General features: G+C 43.5%; 1 protein-coding gene across 3 annotated transcripts in view; it reads right to left on the reverse strand.

Moving 5' to 3' along the window:
* Window positions 1-628: 628 nt before the first annotated feature.
* LOC115095885 (deoxyribonuclease-1-like) overlaps window positions 629-16,482 on the reverse strand; it is a 98,779-nt gene continuing 82,925 nt past the window's right edge. For all 3 annotated transcript variants that reach the window (XM_029610202.1, XM_029610183.1, XM_029610192.1), the window contains 3 exons: window positions 15,146-15,303; window positions 14,167-14,263; window positions 629-1,605 (listed from right to left, as the gene is read on the reverse strand). In XM_029610202.1, coding sequence (XP_029466062.1) covers window positions 1,453-1,605; window positions 14,167-14,263; window positions 15,146-15,303 — 408 coding nt within the window. In that variant the 3' untranslated portion in view covers window positions 629-1,452. The remainder of the gene's footprint in view (window positions 1,606-14,166; window positions 14,264-15,145; window positions 15,304-16,482) is intronic.

A 16,482-nucleotide genomic window follows, 5' to 3' on the forward strand; every position in this document is an offset into this window, starting at 1 on the left:
GGCAGGAGTGAGGTGCATTGGCAGAGTGTAAGGAGTCAGAACTGGAACAGCAGGGAATGCTGCAGGGTAGGAATAAGGAGATTTGACAGAGTTATATGTGCTGGGAGGGGGTATCAGTACTGCCATAACACTATGCTGGGACAGTTCTGACTCAGAGGAAGAGAATCCACTAATACCATTTGGATAAGAATTAGTCTAAAGTGAACAGCAGTGGCTACTGATCAGTATGAAAAGTGCTATCTTAATGAATGGTATAACCCACCGTCTGGACTGATCCTGGTACGTACAGGGAACCCTTATTTTATTTAAAAAGTGTAAACGCAGCATTGTATAGAGTAGGAGAGGGTCCTTTTTTGTCAGTAGACATATTAGGGAAGATTTTAATACCTACGCGCGGGCGTAGATTTGTGCGCACAACCCGGCGTGCACAAATCTACGCCCGATTTTATAACATGCGCACATGTTATAAAATCCAGGGTTGGCGCGCATAAGGGGGTGCACACTTGTGCACCTTGCGCGCGCCAAGCCCTAGGGGAGCCGCGATGGCTTTCCCTGTTCCCTCCGAGGCCGCTCCGAAATCGGAGCGGCCTCGGAAGGAACTTTCCTTCCGCCCTTCCCCTACCCAACCTGCCGCCCAGCCCTACCTAAAACCTCCCCTGACCTTTATTTTAGAAGTTGCGCCTTCCTCCGGGCAGGCATAGGTTGCGCACACCAGCCAAGTGCCAGTACGCAATCCCCCGGCCTAGCGGCCCTATGAAGGCCTCTGGCCACGCTCCCGCCCTGGACCTCCCACGCCCCTTTTTTCAAGCCCCAGGACATACGCGTGTCCCGGGGCTTGCGCGCATCACCGGGCCTATGCAAAATAGGCTCAGCATGCGTAAGGCTTTTAAAATCTGCCCTATTACCTTCTGGTGTTTTGGAGAAGGGAGTAAAAGCGTGGCTTTTTTAGTTAAAGAGGTTAATAAGTATTTCAAAATGTAGCTTCCATTTTCTTCCTGACCCTGTTCCCCCTCTCCCCCCCCCCCCCCCCCAAAAAAAAGCTGTTGCACAACTACCACCAATTCCTGACTCGGTGCTTTCCCCCTGGCTGCGCCATGTGCTTCTTAGTCTTCCTGAGCTAGTGCTACATGCTCCCTCTCTCGCCTTTTTCAATGCCATCTAAAAATACTACCATTTCAGGGGTGCTTTTAAATTGTAAGCGCGATTCCTTCAGACTCATTAAATAACTAATTTTAATCATTGTCTTACTCTATGAAACCCCCCAGTCTCTTGCCTTGTATGTTGGTCTTGAGTAGATTGTGAGCTCTTCGGAGCAGGGACTGTCTCTTATGTGTTTGTACAGCGCTGCATACAGCAAGTAGCGCTATAGCAATGTTAAGGAGGAGGAGGAGTAACTTGAGTTTATGTCCCATCCTGCATCTCTTTGTCTTGTCGTGCAGTTCCGTTTTGTCACTAGAGCAGGATTCTGACTTCAAAACATCCAACAGCAAAGGCAGAAACCAGAGCCACAAGAAGGAAGAGCCAATTCTGAACCTTGGGTTTTTCAGCCAGGCTGGACATCTTCAACTCCACCTCCACTGGGTAGTGGTCACTGACTTCCAGGGCCTGCAGTAGAATGAAGAGGGAAGAGATTAGTCTTGGTCTCACCAGCACCATGGGATGAATGCTGTGCCAAAAAATAGTCTGTTCAAGCTTCCCCTCTAAATAGCAAAAACAATGCCGAGTCCATTCCTAAGAAGCATGAAAATCCAGCCCAGTTTTTCCACGCAAGGGATTTCCCCCCAGAGTTCAATCCAAATGGGTAGAGAAATCCAGTCCAACTTCCAAAGAAGATCTTTCACCTGCACAGTACTATTTATTTATTATATAATATTTATGAATCGCTTTCCAGATCTTACAATAAACGCTCCAAAAATGATATACAACAGAAAATACAAAACAAATAAAATACAATACAAAAGTAACTATAAAATCAAAATTTTAACATACCTGTCCACATCTATATAATAAAAATAGTAAAACACCTATGCACCCATTCTTACTGCTGGTACTGACAAAAATAATTTTAATTTATAACTCTGAACTCATCCACCAGCTCTTCAACTTACAGCAAAACTGCATTAGGTTGGACTCTTCCCTGATCGGCAAAGGAAGGTCACTGCATAACTTTGGCATAGTCAAGGAAAATGACCTATTTTGCCATTAGCAGTGATTCCTTCTTCTGGCGAAATTTGGCGTTGCAAAATTGTACATCACTTTGCTACATATTATTGATGTTCTATACTCTATCGACTGTAATTTAAGCCCCTGATGCAGCCTTAAGTGGCGAAACTCGACCGGAGTCGGACAATTCAAATAAAAATCTTCCACGGCATAAGGTTGTCCCTTTGTTGTTTTTTGCCTTGGCTACGTGGGACCGCCTTCCAATTTATTTTATTGGACCTAGCATTTAAGCTGACACCTAAAAACCTCACCTCCTCAGTAGTCATCACTGAGTCTCCATCAATGGAGATCTGAATTTTCTCCAGGTTGTTACCTATCTGCAGGATCTCTGTTTTATTGGAGTTCAAAACCAAAAACGTTTCCCTTAGCCATATACTAATTGCTGGCATGCAATTTTCCAAGAGGCCAGATAAACATTAAACAGCAAGGGGGAAAGAGAGGAGCCCTGGGGAGCCACACAGTTCATACTACCCATATCTTGAAAGGACACCATCTGGAAATCCACTTTCAAACTGTCTCGTCTAGACCTAAACATTGACAACGAGAGATCAAGATGTCATGATCCACAAGATCAAAGGCACTTGATAAGTCAATAAGAACGAACAAAACTGAATGATCCCTATCTAGAGTAGGTAATATGGAGTCCATCATATCCACCATGAGAGACACAAAAAATGATATGGCTGGAAGGGACTTTAGGGAATCATTTACAGCCGAGGTTTTTAACCTGGGTCTTGGCTATCTATTCAGCCAGGTTTTCAGGATTTCCACAATGAATATGTATGAGATAGATCTGCATGCCCGGCCTCTAATGTATGCAACTATATCTTATGCATATTCACTGTGGATATCCTGGAAACCTGATTGGCTGGGGAGTCCCCGAGGGCAGGGTTGAAAACTACTGATCTAGAATTATAGAAATGTAGTCATAGAAAGATAGGGCTGGATGGGACCACAAAGAAGGTAATCTAGAATCAGAAGATGATAGGGCTGGAAGGAATTGCAGGGAGTAATCTAGAAACAAAGAAAGCCAGGGCTGGATGGCACCACAAGGGAGGCAATTTGAATGCAAGAAAGGCTGGAAGGGACAGAAAAGGGTTATCTAGAATAATAATTAAAAAAACAAACAAACAGGATTGGAAAGGACAGCTGGGGGGTCCTTGAGAATCAGAGAAAGACAGGGCTGGAAAGGACCATAGGGCATAATCTAGAAGCATAGAAAACCAGGGCTGGATAGGATCAAATGCTGGAAGGGACAGCAGAGGGTCATCTAGAATCAGAGGCCAGGATCAGGGGACTGAATCTAGGTCTCACATGAGCACTCTTCACTGAGCTGGCAAGCTGACCCCATTTTTATGAAATTTGAATGCATTTTTAAAGAAATAAATGCCAAACCAGGCCTGCTAAAACCTACCTCTTAGCAGTTATACTTTGAGATGTTGTTTGCTGGCATATTAAGTTTAAAATTCGAATTTTAGTTTTCAAATTGATTCATGGCCTTATGTCACAATTTTCCAGAATTGGTTCAAAGCAGTCTCTCCTGCAACCTATGTTCCTTTGCTAGGCATCTTCTTGCTATACCATCACACAAATTGATACATGTAAAGGAATCTCAGGATCAGATGTGTCAAGTTGTGGGAACAAGTTCCCAGAATTTCTGAAGGCAGAGACTGATTATCTACGCTTTTGAAAATTTCTAAAGTCTTGTTTGTTTATATCTGCATTTCAGTTAAATCAGATGGAACCTCTAAGGGACTTTTCAGAGATCTGGACAATGTAATTGGTTCTAGGAGATTTTAGGACTCTATCAGGCTGTTTTTGGAGATTCGATTTGTATTTTGTGTGTTACATTTTGTTTAATTTTGTCATGTTTTGTTGATTACGTTTGAACTATTATGAATGTTATATTGTTAGCCTCTGAGTTTTGTAGAACAGCAGGTTACACATTTTTTCAAATAAATAAATAAAGCTGTAATGTTTTTCAAGATTTGCGCAACAAAGGAACTTGGGAGGACCCGAGATGGTTGACTGGGAAGGCATGTTGGAAGAGCTCTGAATTGTCATCAGTGCTAAAACTTTTCCTTTTGCCTTTTTCCCAAGGTTAAATGCAAGGGCAGACTTCGGAGGAAGCCCCCCTACTATCCCCCTTCGGTCTTACCCGTGTGGCAAATGATTTCAGGGCACTTCCAGACCACTGCTTCGCTGCTGGGCGTGTACTCCGTTGCGGCTGGCATTGGGGGAGAGATGCGACCGCTTGGAAACAACGAAGATCGTTTGCTTAGACCTGGCCAGCGGAGTTCCTCCTTCCCCTGCAGGTACTGCAGGGGAAGGAGTTCCTCCTGCAGGGAACGACTGCTTCCCTGCAGTGCATGCAGGGAAGCAGTCGTTCCCTGCATGCACTGCAGGAGCTGAAGTCTTGGATGTCAGCGTGGCAGGGCCGGAGACGCCGAGAGGTTCTTCGCATACCGCTCAAGTGAGTCCCGCTGAAAGTCGATATCTGCAGTTAGATTGTGCCGGCAACACGTTGCTGCCGAGAGCTGGAGGAGATGCTGTGGCTTAGGTCTATTATTTCTGTGCAGTGTGCTGTTTCCAATGTCCGGCATTCTCCGTTACCATTGGAGACTCCCAAGCCTTCCCCCATTACACTCGACGGTATCTGGGAGGTTCCCTCTTCCGTGGAACATGGATTTCTCTTTCTGTTCTTATTATCACTTCTTATGGTCAAATTCAATCACATGAAAATCTTTTACAAATCCATACTATGCAGTTTGGGACTTTGCAACAAACTGTACAGATGACAGCCCAGAGACTAACATCTTTGGTTCAAGATAAAACTGAGGTGGAGTGGAGAGGAGAAAATCTGTAAAATGCTGCAAAGATCTTAAACCTGCACGTATTCAATTTTCCTGTGGTTTCCACGATTTCCCCTGAAGAAACTTTCAGATCTTATTTGCGGGATGTACTTAATATCTCTCCTATCATCAAAAAAACACCACACCACTCATGAGGAACAATACATATTCTTATCAACCAAAATGCTTTTATATATGTGGGGAATTAGTATCAGAAATAATTGTGCTCTTTCAGTCTCCAGGCTCTTGCCCGCAATGGGCTTCAACCAGTATCATAAACGAGCACCAGATTTTACGTCATCTACTGCTTCCCACACAACACTCTATTTTATTTTATTTTATTCATTACTACTTTTCTAAAGCAAATTTCTTCTTTATGCTTAAAAATTGTTTAAACAAACTTCCGAATCAAAATGTACTTATCTTTCACTTGAAGACTATTACTTTACAGATTCTTAATCCTTTACTCTGCCCGCTGTGTTCTCTCCACTTAATGTACCTGACATTGTCCCAGGTAACCGCTTCTCCAGGAAAATTCCTTTACAAACTGCTTTCACAGCTTGGGAACTCTAGAAACGTTAATCACGTGAGCACGGAGGCCAAAGAACAGTTACACCTACAGTTTAGAAGGCTTATTATTAACCTGGGGGGAGTCAGAGAGCGACGCTAAGAGAGATAATAGGAACCAGGACAGACTGGACTTTTCTGCATTATTAGAGTCCACTGTGACAGATGAAGAACATTGGGCTACGTTGCTCATTACTTTTGCTACATTATGACATCGTGATTTGGTTTTTAGACTGTATTTTCTTTGTGCTCATATTGAGGTAGATCTTTAAAAAGTACCCGCGCACGTACTTTGGTTCGCGCAACCGGTTTCCAAATGAAACCAACAAAGTTGCTCTCTCAAAAATCTCTGTGGTAGAAGACTCCAGGAACTCCGTTAAGTTCCCCAAGTCCAGTTGGTACATGAGAATGGAAGGAAATACATTAGAGGTGTGAATCATGTAATCGATCGTCTTAACAATCAATTTTGGCTGGGGGGGAGGGAAATCTGATCGTCGAGTTTTTTTTTTTTCTAAAAATCGTTAAAAATCATAAATTGGGGGAGGGCGGGAAAACCGGCACACCAAAAAAACCCTAAAACCCACCCGAACCTTTAAAACAAATCCCCCACCCTCCCGAACCCCCCCCAAAATGTTTTAAATTACCTGGGGTCCAGTGGGGGGGTCCTGACGCGATCTCCTCCCGCCCTCTGGCCACCGCTGCGTTGAGAAATGGCGCCAGTGGCCCTTTGCCCTTATCATGTGACAGGGCAAAGGTAGCGCCGGCGCCATTTTCTTTCCTGGCTCCTGACGTCACGCGTGCGGGAGATCGCCCCCGGACCCCCACTGGACCCCCAGGGACTTTTGGCCAGCTTGGGGGGGGCCTCCTGACCCCCACAAGACTTGCCATTTTGAAGATTGGCAATAATGGCACCGGCGCTACCTTTGCCCTCACTATGTCATACGGGCGACCGTCGCCCGTATGACATAGTGAGGGCAAAGGTAGCGCCGGTGCCATTTTGAAGATTGGCAATACGGCCCGCGTGCAGGAGGTCGCTCCCGGACCCCCGCTGGACTTTTGGCTCCTAGTACTCCCTCCCCACCAATTACAACTTTAACAAATTTAATAGGCCCTCTTACGAGTAAAGAGGGTTCTGGAGAATTAAATATTTCACCCAAGGATGGCATGAGGAGTGGGGACCAAGCTGTGGGGGGTATAGGAGATCTAAGGACTGAGTTGGAGGTAATTTTACCACCAAAATCCTCGGAGATTACACAATGGAAACCTTGTGGACTGCAATTAAGTCCTTAGAACAAGCAATTTTGAATTTGACTCAAACGACAGCTAATTCCCAACAAAGAGTATTTGATTTGGAAAATTCTACTTCTCTGTGTAATTTTAAGATGAGAAATTGTGAAGAGCGGTTAGATAAGGTGGAATCTCTCCAAAGAAATATTGTAAAAACCGAATCAGTTAATGTAAAGAGATTAGAGTTTATAGAAAACTCCCTGAAGCTTCCTAACTTGAGGGTTTTGAATTTTCCTTTGCAGAAATGAATACCTGCAAAGGAAATGTTTAGAGTACTTACAATCTATACTGAAAATGCCTAATCAAAGTATACATGCCTTTGCTAAAATTTATAATCTACCCTCAAGAGTAGGAATAGGGAATCGATTGCTAAATAAGCAACCAAAAATTATAGTGAACCTGTCTGAAGAATTAGAAATTTCAATTGATACGGAGATATCGGTAAGAGCTACATTATTTGTCTCATTCTTATTCCAGACAGAGAGAGACGCTGTATTAAGACTATTTCTTAGACATCGTTTAGAGAATTTCCACAGTCAACAGATCTGGATATATCCAGATCTGGCGAGAGTGACTCAATTAAGAAGGAAGGAATTTCTGAGTTTAAAACCAGAAGTTCTAGCTAGGGGAGCTAGATTCATGTTAAGGTACCCATACAGATGTGAAATATATTATATGGAACATAAGTATGTATTCTTTGAGGTACCCCACTTGTAGCCCTTTTTGGAATCTCACCCCCTTAACACAGAAATTGGCTAAGAGCAAATGAAGGCTCTGGCTGTTATCTCTGATCTTGAGAGGGGATTTATATTAATCCCCTAGTATCCTTTGTTTTGTTGTTTTCCTTATTAATCGCTTATTTACAGTTATTCTCCTGGATTACCTAGAGATTAAACAGATAATGGATGTCAATTACTTGATTATAAGAAATGTTGCCCGATATGATTTGTACTTCTTATCTTTATGCATTATAATGCTTGTTATAATTTTGAAATTTATAAATTAAAAAAAAAAAAAAGAAATATTGAAGATAGCACAGAATAATCCCCACCAGCAAAAAAAATCTTCAGTGTACATTGGAAATTATATATGTAAATTAGAAATTTATGACTATAGACAAAGAGCATTTTATATAAACTCATTCAAAATCAAACTCTGTGCTCTGACTGGGAGAGAATCCAAGTAGAGAGACCAAATCTGCAAAAAGTCATGTTTACGTTTAAACATAGTGTGTCAGGAAGCCATCTTTTCCATAATTAGAAGATTATGAATGGCATTTCTCCAAAAAGTGAGAGAGGAGGGGAAGAGTCTTCCAGTAACAGTACTGATTTTTTACCCAACAAGAAACATTTGCTCCACCGAAAAGGCACTAGCTTCACAGTATCATCAAACCCTAAGCTTGATTACACAATAAATAAATAATTTTTAAATTAATTATTCTGCGAAATAGGGAAAAGCTGTTCTACGGGCAAAAAATTTGGATTTTCCCGGACATTACAAAACCAACACAAATTCGGAGAAAAATGCTTGAGATGTGCCAGGAGGCAAGGTCGATGGGTGCCAAGATAACTATAAGATACCCTTGCAAATCCGTTGGAATAATGCCCACTATATTTTTTATGAACCGGACCATCTACCTACATTTATAGATAGCCATAAAAATGTGGGCAGTGTGACCTAAGTCTCGAGCTTAGATAGAATGTTTAGTATCCTCCCTAATTTTTTTGAATTCTCTAAATAATTGTATAGAAAATGTTCCTATATATCTTGGATCTCACTGTATTACTGCTTAAATAGTTAAATATGATAAGGGGGAAAGATAGAAATAACTGATTGTTTGATATTTTTTCTTTAATTTGTATTGATCTTTTCAATGATTTCCAATGATGTGAATAATTGGAATTTATTCTGTAAATCATATTAAAATCATATAAATAAAGAATTTAAAAAATAAATAAAATAAAATAAACATCTGAAGTAAACAGATAGGAGAGGGGAGGGGCAGAAGCTGGATAAAGACAATAATTACTAGACCCAGGATCACAACCAACCCCACATAGTTATTATTACAAAGTAGTTTCACTCAATCTCTAGCGTACCATGGAACTACATGAGCAGGAAACTACCACAGTTCAATTCATGAATGATTTCTCAATTCCTGAATTGGAGAAGGAAAAAGCAAGAGTCTCCTTCCTGAGAGCGGCTGGAAAGGCTCTTTCTTCTCAAACTGCACCACAGAAAAATCATCAAATGGAAACAGCTGTGAAATACAGGAAACCTTAGAACCCACTACCTTGTCATATAGGACAACACATTACATTAGAAGGTCTGAATACACTAGACCAAAAAAACATGGCCAAAAGTATTCTCTTGAGTGTAACATTTCTGACAGACTCCAGTCAAACTAACAGTAGCCAAGAAGGCTCTGTGTTGTGAGATACAAAATGAGATAAGAATTTCTGTTAGTAAATTGAAGGAAGAGCAAGCGAGGCATATTGCTGACATGTTAGAACAGACTAAGAGGGAGGCTGACTGCGTGCTGGAAGCATTAAATTACTTGATATTTCAAAGAGCTGCAAAATCACTTCACTTTTTTCAATATCAACTGTATAAGTATGGTAACAAGCCTAGCAAACTATTCGCTAACTTAATTCGGATCGAAGGCCCGAGTTCTCTAACTCTAGGCTTAAAAGATAAAAGGGATGTACATAAACACTTTTTGGAGGACTTCACTGATAGATTTTTAGATCTCTATAGCCTTGAAAAGGTGGATGAGGGAGTTAGAGAGGAATTCTTCCAGAATCTAAACTGGCCCAAAATAACGCAAGATCAAGTGGTTCGGTTAAACAGACCTATAAGTGATGGGGAGATCTTTCGAGTGATCCAGACCCTCAAGTTGGGAAAAGCGGTGAGAATTGATGGTTCGGGCATGGAGTTTTATAAAATTCTGCGCTTCCCAATATTACCCTCTCTTGCTGCTTTTTATAACAATATTATAACCCGGGGGCTGTCCTGTTAGATATGAGTCAACCAGTAACTGTAGTGTTGCCGAAGCACGGGAAGGATCCGTTAGAAGTAGGGGCGTACAGACCCATTTCACTTATAAATGTTGATAGGAAAATTATGGCCACGTTCTGGCAGGAAGGATTAAGATGGTGCTACCAGATCTGATAAATGGGGACCAAATGGGTTTTGTAAAGAGGTGCCCCGGGGTCAAAAAGGTAAGTCGCTTTATAGCGGCTTTAAGTAATCAGTCACATTCTGACGCTGTGATTCTCTGCTTAGATGCAGAGAAAGCCTTTGACTCCATGACATGGGGCTTTATGTTTTGGGCATTATCACACTACGTGTTCGAAGGAAGCTAGCTGCAGTGGCTGCGGGAGATGCATAGCAACCCCAGTGCACGTATCCTTGTGAATGGAGAACTATCCCCCCATTTAGGATGCAGCGTGGGATCAGACGGGGTGCCCTCTATCCCCTCTCTTATGTATCCTTGCGATTGAACCACTGGCTACATGACAGAGTAAAAAAAACCTTTCATGGTTTAACAATAGGGGGGGGGGGTCACCTTTTAAAACAGGCTATTTTCACTGATGAGATTCTGTTTGTTGGTGAAGCCAGAGACAATATCCCGGGAATAGTACAGATTGTGGGGTTAAAAATATATTTTGCTAAGTCTGAAGTATTGGTACTAAATCCTAGTATTGTCGAATCATTGGTGGGGTCCTTTCCCTTCATGTGGGCTGACCAAAGAATTAAATATTTGGGAGTTTGGATCCCATAGAACGTTTCTTCTCTGTTCAAGGTAAACTTTATAGAAGTCTTCACAAATGTCCAACAGCAATTGCACTCATGGGGGGCAGATTTTAAAAGGCCTATGCGCGTAAATCCAGGAGGATTTACGCAAGTGGGAGGGGGGTCACGCGACCGGGCCTATTTTCAAAAGGCCCGGCAGAACGTGTAAAGGCCCGGGACACGTGTAAGTCCCAGGGCTTGGAAAAATGGGCGGGCTGGGGGCGTGGCCAGAATCCTCTGCAAGGCCGCTGGGCCGGGGGATTGTGCACCGGCAGTTGGCCGGCAGGCGTAACTTGTGAAATAAAGGGGGGAGGGGTTTCGGGCTGGGGGGCGGGACAGGTAGGGGAAGGGAGGGAAAGGTGGGGGGGGTTAAGGGAATGGGGAAAGCCAGCTGGTCTCCCCGAGGGCTCGGCGCGCGCATGTTATAAAATCAGGGGTCGGTGCACCTTGCGCACGCCGAGCCCTCGGGGAGACCAGCTGGCTTTCCCCGTTCCCTCCAAGGCCGCTCCGAAATTGGAGCATGTTATAAAATCGGGCGTACATTTGTGCACACCAGGTAGCGCGCACAAATGTACCCCGTGCGCGTATGTTTAAAAATCCGGCCCACTGTGTACAAGGTTCACCTCCTTTTTCTTATTGGTTATTCCTCTCAATGCAGTTCAGCATTCTTCTGGCTTTAGCTATCACCTTGTCACATTGCTTCGCCACCTTCAGATCTCCAGACACTATTACCCCAAGATCCCTATCTTGGTCTGTGCACATCAATCTTTCACCTCCCCCATCACATACAGTTCTTTTGGATTACTGCACCTCAAAAGTATGATTCTGCACTTCAAGGTATTGAATCCCAGCTGCTAAATCTTCAACCACTCTTCAAGCTTTCTTAAATTGCTTTTCATTATCTCTACGCCTTCAGGTGTGTCCACTCAGTTGCAGATCTTAGTATCCTCTGCAAACAAACTTTACTTTTTATTCCTTCCTCAATGTCACTCAGAAAGATATTGAACAGAATCGGTCCCAACACAGTTCCATGTGGATTGCCACTTAACATGGCTCTCTCTTCAGAGCAGGTTCCATTTACCAAACACTGTCTCCCATTAGTCAACCAGTTCGTAATCCACGTCACCACGTTGTCACTCACTCCCAAACTTCTCATTTTATTCCCAAGCCTTCTATGCAGGACCGTATCAAAAGCTTTGCTGAAATCCAAGTAGATCACATCGAGTGCACTTCCTCGATCCAATTCTCTAGTAACCCAATCAAAAAAATCAATTTGTCTGACAGGTTAATCCATGCTACCTTGGGTCCAGCAACCCACCGAATTGTAGATAGTTTGCTTCTTGCTCCTTTCCCAGGGGAGATAAAGAACAGCCGATCAATTGCTGTCCTCACTGTAACTCTCATTCAGACAAATGAACACACCTTTCTGCCTTCATTTAAACGCACATTTTCTGTGACCAAAACTTACTGCCGATACAGCAAGACGTTTTGCATGCAGAAAATGTAAGTTTCTAAAACAGGAGTACTGCTTATCACCCTTGCATGGAAATCCCATGCAAATGAGGGCATTAAGTAGTACTCCCTGATGCATGCTGACTTGGCCTGTATTTCCTTACACTGAAAACTTTACTCCTGGTCAAAGGTGGATTACAGTTTCCAGCATTGAAGGAAACAGGCTGTTTGCACACACAAAGTCTGAGTCACCATATACTTAAAATATGTAGAAGTAAATAGCAACAAATAATGTCCCAGTTCAGCAGCAAGGGTTGCTTTAAATTTGGGAGGGAGAGGAAGTCGGAAGCCTCTCAGTGGCTGCTCTCATTTCCTCTGGCAGTGCAAAGGAGGGAGGGAGCTGTGGGTGTTTATTGCTGAGCTGACTGGGAGGTGGACACTGCAGCAGAGTAAGTCCTCACCGTGCATCTCCTCTCTTTGCTCACTGCTAAGATACTGCTGGTCCTCAGCGTGCAGTGAGCTGGGTTTTGCCTCCTACCCCCGCCCTGAGTATGCAATACAGTATGCTCAGCCGAGCACTGTTTAACCTGCAGTTGGACGCGGATTGTGGAGGTGAGACTAATAGCGCTCATCACATGCAAATGTATGTTAATGAAGTTATTAGGGAATCATCCAAAAAAAAAAAAAGTGCATCTAAAACGTACAATTTTGTGCTCAGAAATGAATGCCTGCCTAGAGCAGGCATTCATTTCTGAGCTAATGCACTCCTACTTAATATTTTTGTAATATTAAGTAGGAGGAAGGAAAACTTCAAAAAAGTAAAAAAAAAAAAAAACAAAGTTAAAAAAATAGTGCTGACGGGCAGGTTCGGGAAACAGACACTCAGCTAACAAGCATCCGTTTCTCGAACCCCTGGCTGTGTGCCAATTAGGGAAATGGATGCTGATAAATTCAGCGTCCGTTTTCTTAACCAGTGGACAGCCTCAGACAGCCGACCACTCGCAGGCTCTCGCTGTCAAGGAGGTGTAAGAGGCAGGCAATGGACCCTAGCGCCTCCTTGACAACGCGACCTCTGATTTACATACTGTATGGCATCCCCGGGGGAGATGCCTGGGGGCGAGTTAGGAAAGCGGGCGCTGAACACTCAGCGCTCGCTTTCACCGCATTTTTTTTTGCATCGGCCCTTAATGCGCATTCAGCACAGAGCGAACACACATTTTTTTTTTTGTAAATAATACTTTATTATCCATCATTAACGTTGCAGAATACCGCACATTTTAACTCAGATTTCCTGTATCTGCGCACTTTTTAACTTCCAAAGCATTAGCATAACATCAGCTTACTGCATCAGGAATTTAAAAAACAAACAAACAACAGCCTGTGTATTAGGAAACTGTGTGCACAGTTTTAACGCACAGCTTCTGCATTGGCATGTTCGTGTATCTGCCGTCAAGTCACCCTTCAGCATAATCCTCTCCAGGATGACTCAACCCAACTCTTTCAGCCTGTCCTAAGATACACTAGTTAGATCTCTGATCATCTCCCAGTCCAGTGGTAGACAACTCCAGTCCTGGATTGCCACAAACAGGTCTGTTTTTCAGGATATCCACAATCATATGCATTAGGTATATTTGCATACAATAGAGGCCCTGCATGCAAATCTATCTCATACACATTCATTGTGGATATCCTGAAATTCTGACCTGTTTGTGGCACTCCACGACCAAAGTTGCATATCCTCGCCCCAGTCTTTCTTGAATCCTGGAGCTCAGAACTCCACCAATGGTTTTTGCCGATATCACTAATTTGTTACTTTGGGTTACATCTATAAGCCATAGACATTTGTCCCCTTTACAAAAAAAAAAAGGTCAACAAACAAGTTGTAGTTGATATTCTTAGGTCTAGGAAAAAACCTCCAAAAACCAAGGTGATCATCAGGCCTAGTGAGAGAAACCTCAGCTGTGTGCAAAGGCATCCTGGCCTTACTTACCGAAGTCTCCAAGAGACCGAATTCACTAAGGAAGTTGAAGGGTCTGGCAGATCCCGGGATGATTGCTTGGGAGCCCTGTTTGCCATATACCACAATCCTGGGAGAAGAAAAGATACTGAGAGCATTAATGAAAGAGTGCGTTACATTAAAGCAAACTGCAATGGCTCAAGGTCATATTAACATGATGCACACATCCATTTGATCCAACCAAACAAACCTACAAACAATAAAGCCTCCAACCAAGGGAAGCAAAAGAACCAAGGAAAAAGAGAATCGGGAGCAAGCCCAGATTCCACTACTCGCATCTGCTGGAGTCAGAAGATACTGAACTCCTGCAGAGGGGGTAGTAGTATTTATGGTGACGCCCCCTCGAAGCTTTGGGCTGACTCCATCTGCTGGATTGGGGACATAACCCACTGTCTGGACTGATCCAGGTACGTACAGGGAACGTGCCTTATGCTCGGAATGCCATGCCCCCTGACCTCAGACCTGAACAGTGCACACAGAAAATAAAAAAAACCCAAAACTTAAAACTTGGCTATTCAAGCAAGCTTACCAATAACCCTCACCTTCATTAAGCCCCTTCTGACGCTCTTTTATTTGAAACTGCAAGTTCTGTGATGCTTTATCACTAAGGTTAACTCGCTATCCTAGATGTATTAAGTTTAATACGCTAGCCTAGATGTACAAAGTTCTGTTATCACTATCGTTTTACTGTTGTTAAAGTCCACTGATAACTACTCCCTTTATGAGCCTTGATCCTCCAGCTCTCCTGCCTTTCCTCCTCTATCTCGCATTTTACTCCCAGTTCCTCGCACCCCTGTTATATGTAACTATTATTCTTTTCCATATTACCCCTGTTATATGTAAACCGGTATGATATCTCTTGATGAATGTCGGTCAAAAAAAACCCCTTAAATAAATAAATAAATAAACATACACACTCTCTCGTGCTGAATCCCTGGGCCCCCTGCCTGACCTGTCATAAGCACAGTTAGTGTTCTCCCTAACTGTGGTGTCAGCGTTATCTCCGATCAGCCAGTGGAAATTGGGATCTATGCGGAGTCGTATCAGGGGCCAACGTTTCTTCGCCACGTAGGCACAGTCAGCATTAAAGTCTCCCAAAAATATGATGGTCTGCATGGAGGAAACAGTTAATGGGAGAGCTAATCATTATACAGAAACAGTACCAGAGCTCATCAAGTCTAATTCCAGCCTGTCTCTCAGCTCTGATTCCCGGCTGTCACTGACTGTGTGTGTGATCTCAGGGTGAGTCACTATCTCCCTGTGCCTCAGCTCTAATCCCCGACACTGTCACTGACTGTGTGTGTGTGTGATCTCAGGGTGAGTCACTATCTCCCTGTGCCTCAGCTCTAATCCCCGACACTGTCACTGACTGTGTGTGTGTGTGATCTCAGGGTGAGTCACTATCTCCCTGTGCCTCAGCTCTAATCCCCAACTCTGTCACTGACTGTGTGTGTGTGTGTGATCTCAGGGTGAGTCACTATCTCCCTGTGCCTCAGCTCTAATCCCCGACTCTGTCACTGACTGTGTGTGTGTGTGATCTCAGGGTGAGTCACTATCTCCCTGTGCCTCAGCTCTAATCCCCAACTCTGTCACTGACTGTGTGTGTGTGTGATCTCAGGATGAATCACTATCTCCCTGTGCCTCAGTATACTGATTTGTAATTGGACAACATTCAGGCCGATTCAGTACGGTGCCCGGGATACTGAAAGTAAAATGTGCAGCCAAGTCACACATTTTACTCTCAGAAATTAACTCCTGCCAAAGGCAGACGTTAATCATAGATAGCACTGGGAAAGTGTACAGAAAAGCAGAAAAAAATGCTTTTCTGTACACCCTCCAACTTAATATCATAGTGATATTAAGTCGGAGGTCACAAAAAAAAAATCTGTCTGTAGGTTCGAAAACGGACGCTCAGTTTTGCCGGCGTCCGTTTTCCAAACCCGTGGTTGTCAGCGGTTTCGACAACAGACGCCAGTAAAATTAAGCGTCTGTTGTCGAACTCGCTGACAGCCGCCGCTTCCGCTAATAAGGAGGTGCTAGGGATGCACTATTGTCCCTAGAGTCTCCTTATTAGCGCCTGGCCTCATTTAAATAGAGAGTTGCGCGCCCAGGAGAGGTGCCTGGGCGCGCGTCGGGAGAGCAGGCACTCAACATGGAGTGCCTGCTCTCCCGCGCTTTATATTGAATCGGCCTGATTGTTCTTTTTTTTCCCTTCAGAGGAAACATATTAGCAGGCTAAGCCACTCAAAGGTGGCTGTAGTGTTGCAAAGCGATTAGGTTTTGGATGCA

Source organism: Rhinatrema bivittatum, chromosome 1 (assembly GCF_901001135.1).
Source record: "Rhinatrema bivittatum chromosome 1, aRhiBiv1.1, whole genome shotgun sequence".
NCBI lineage: Eukaryota > Metazoa > Chordata > Amphibia > Gymnophiona > Rhinatrematidae > Rhinatrema > Rhinatrema bivittatum.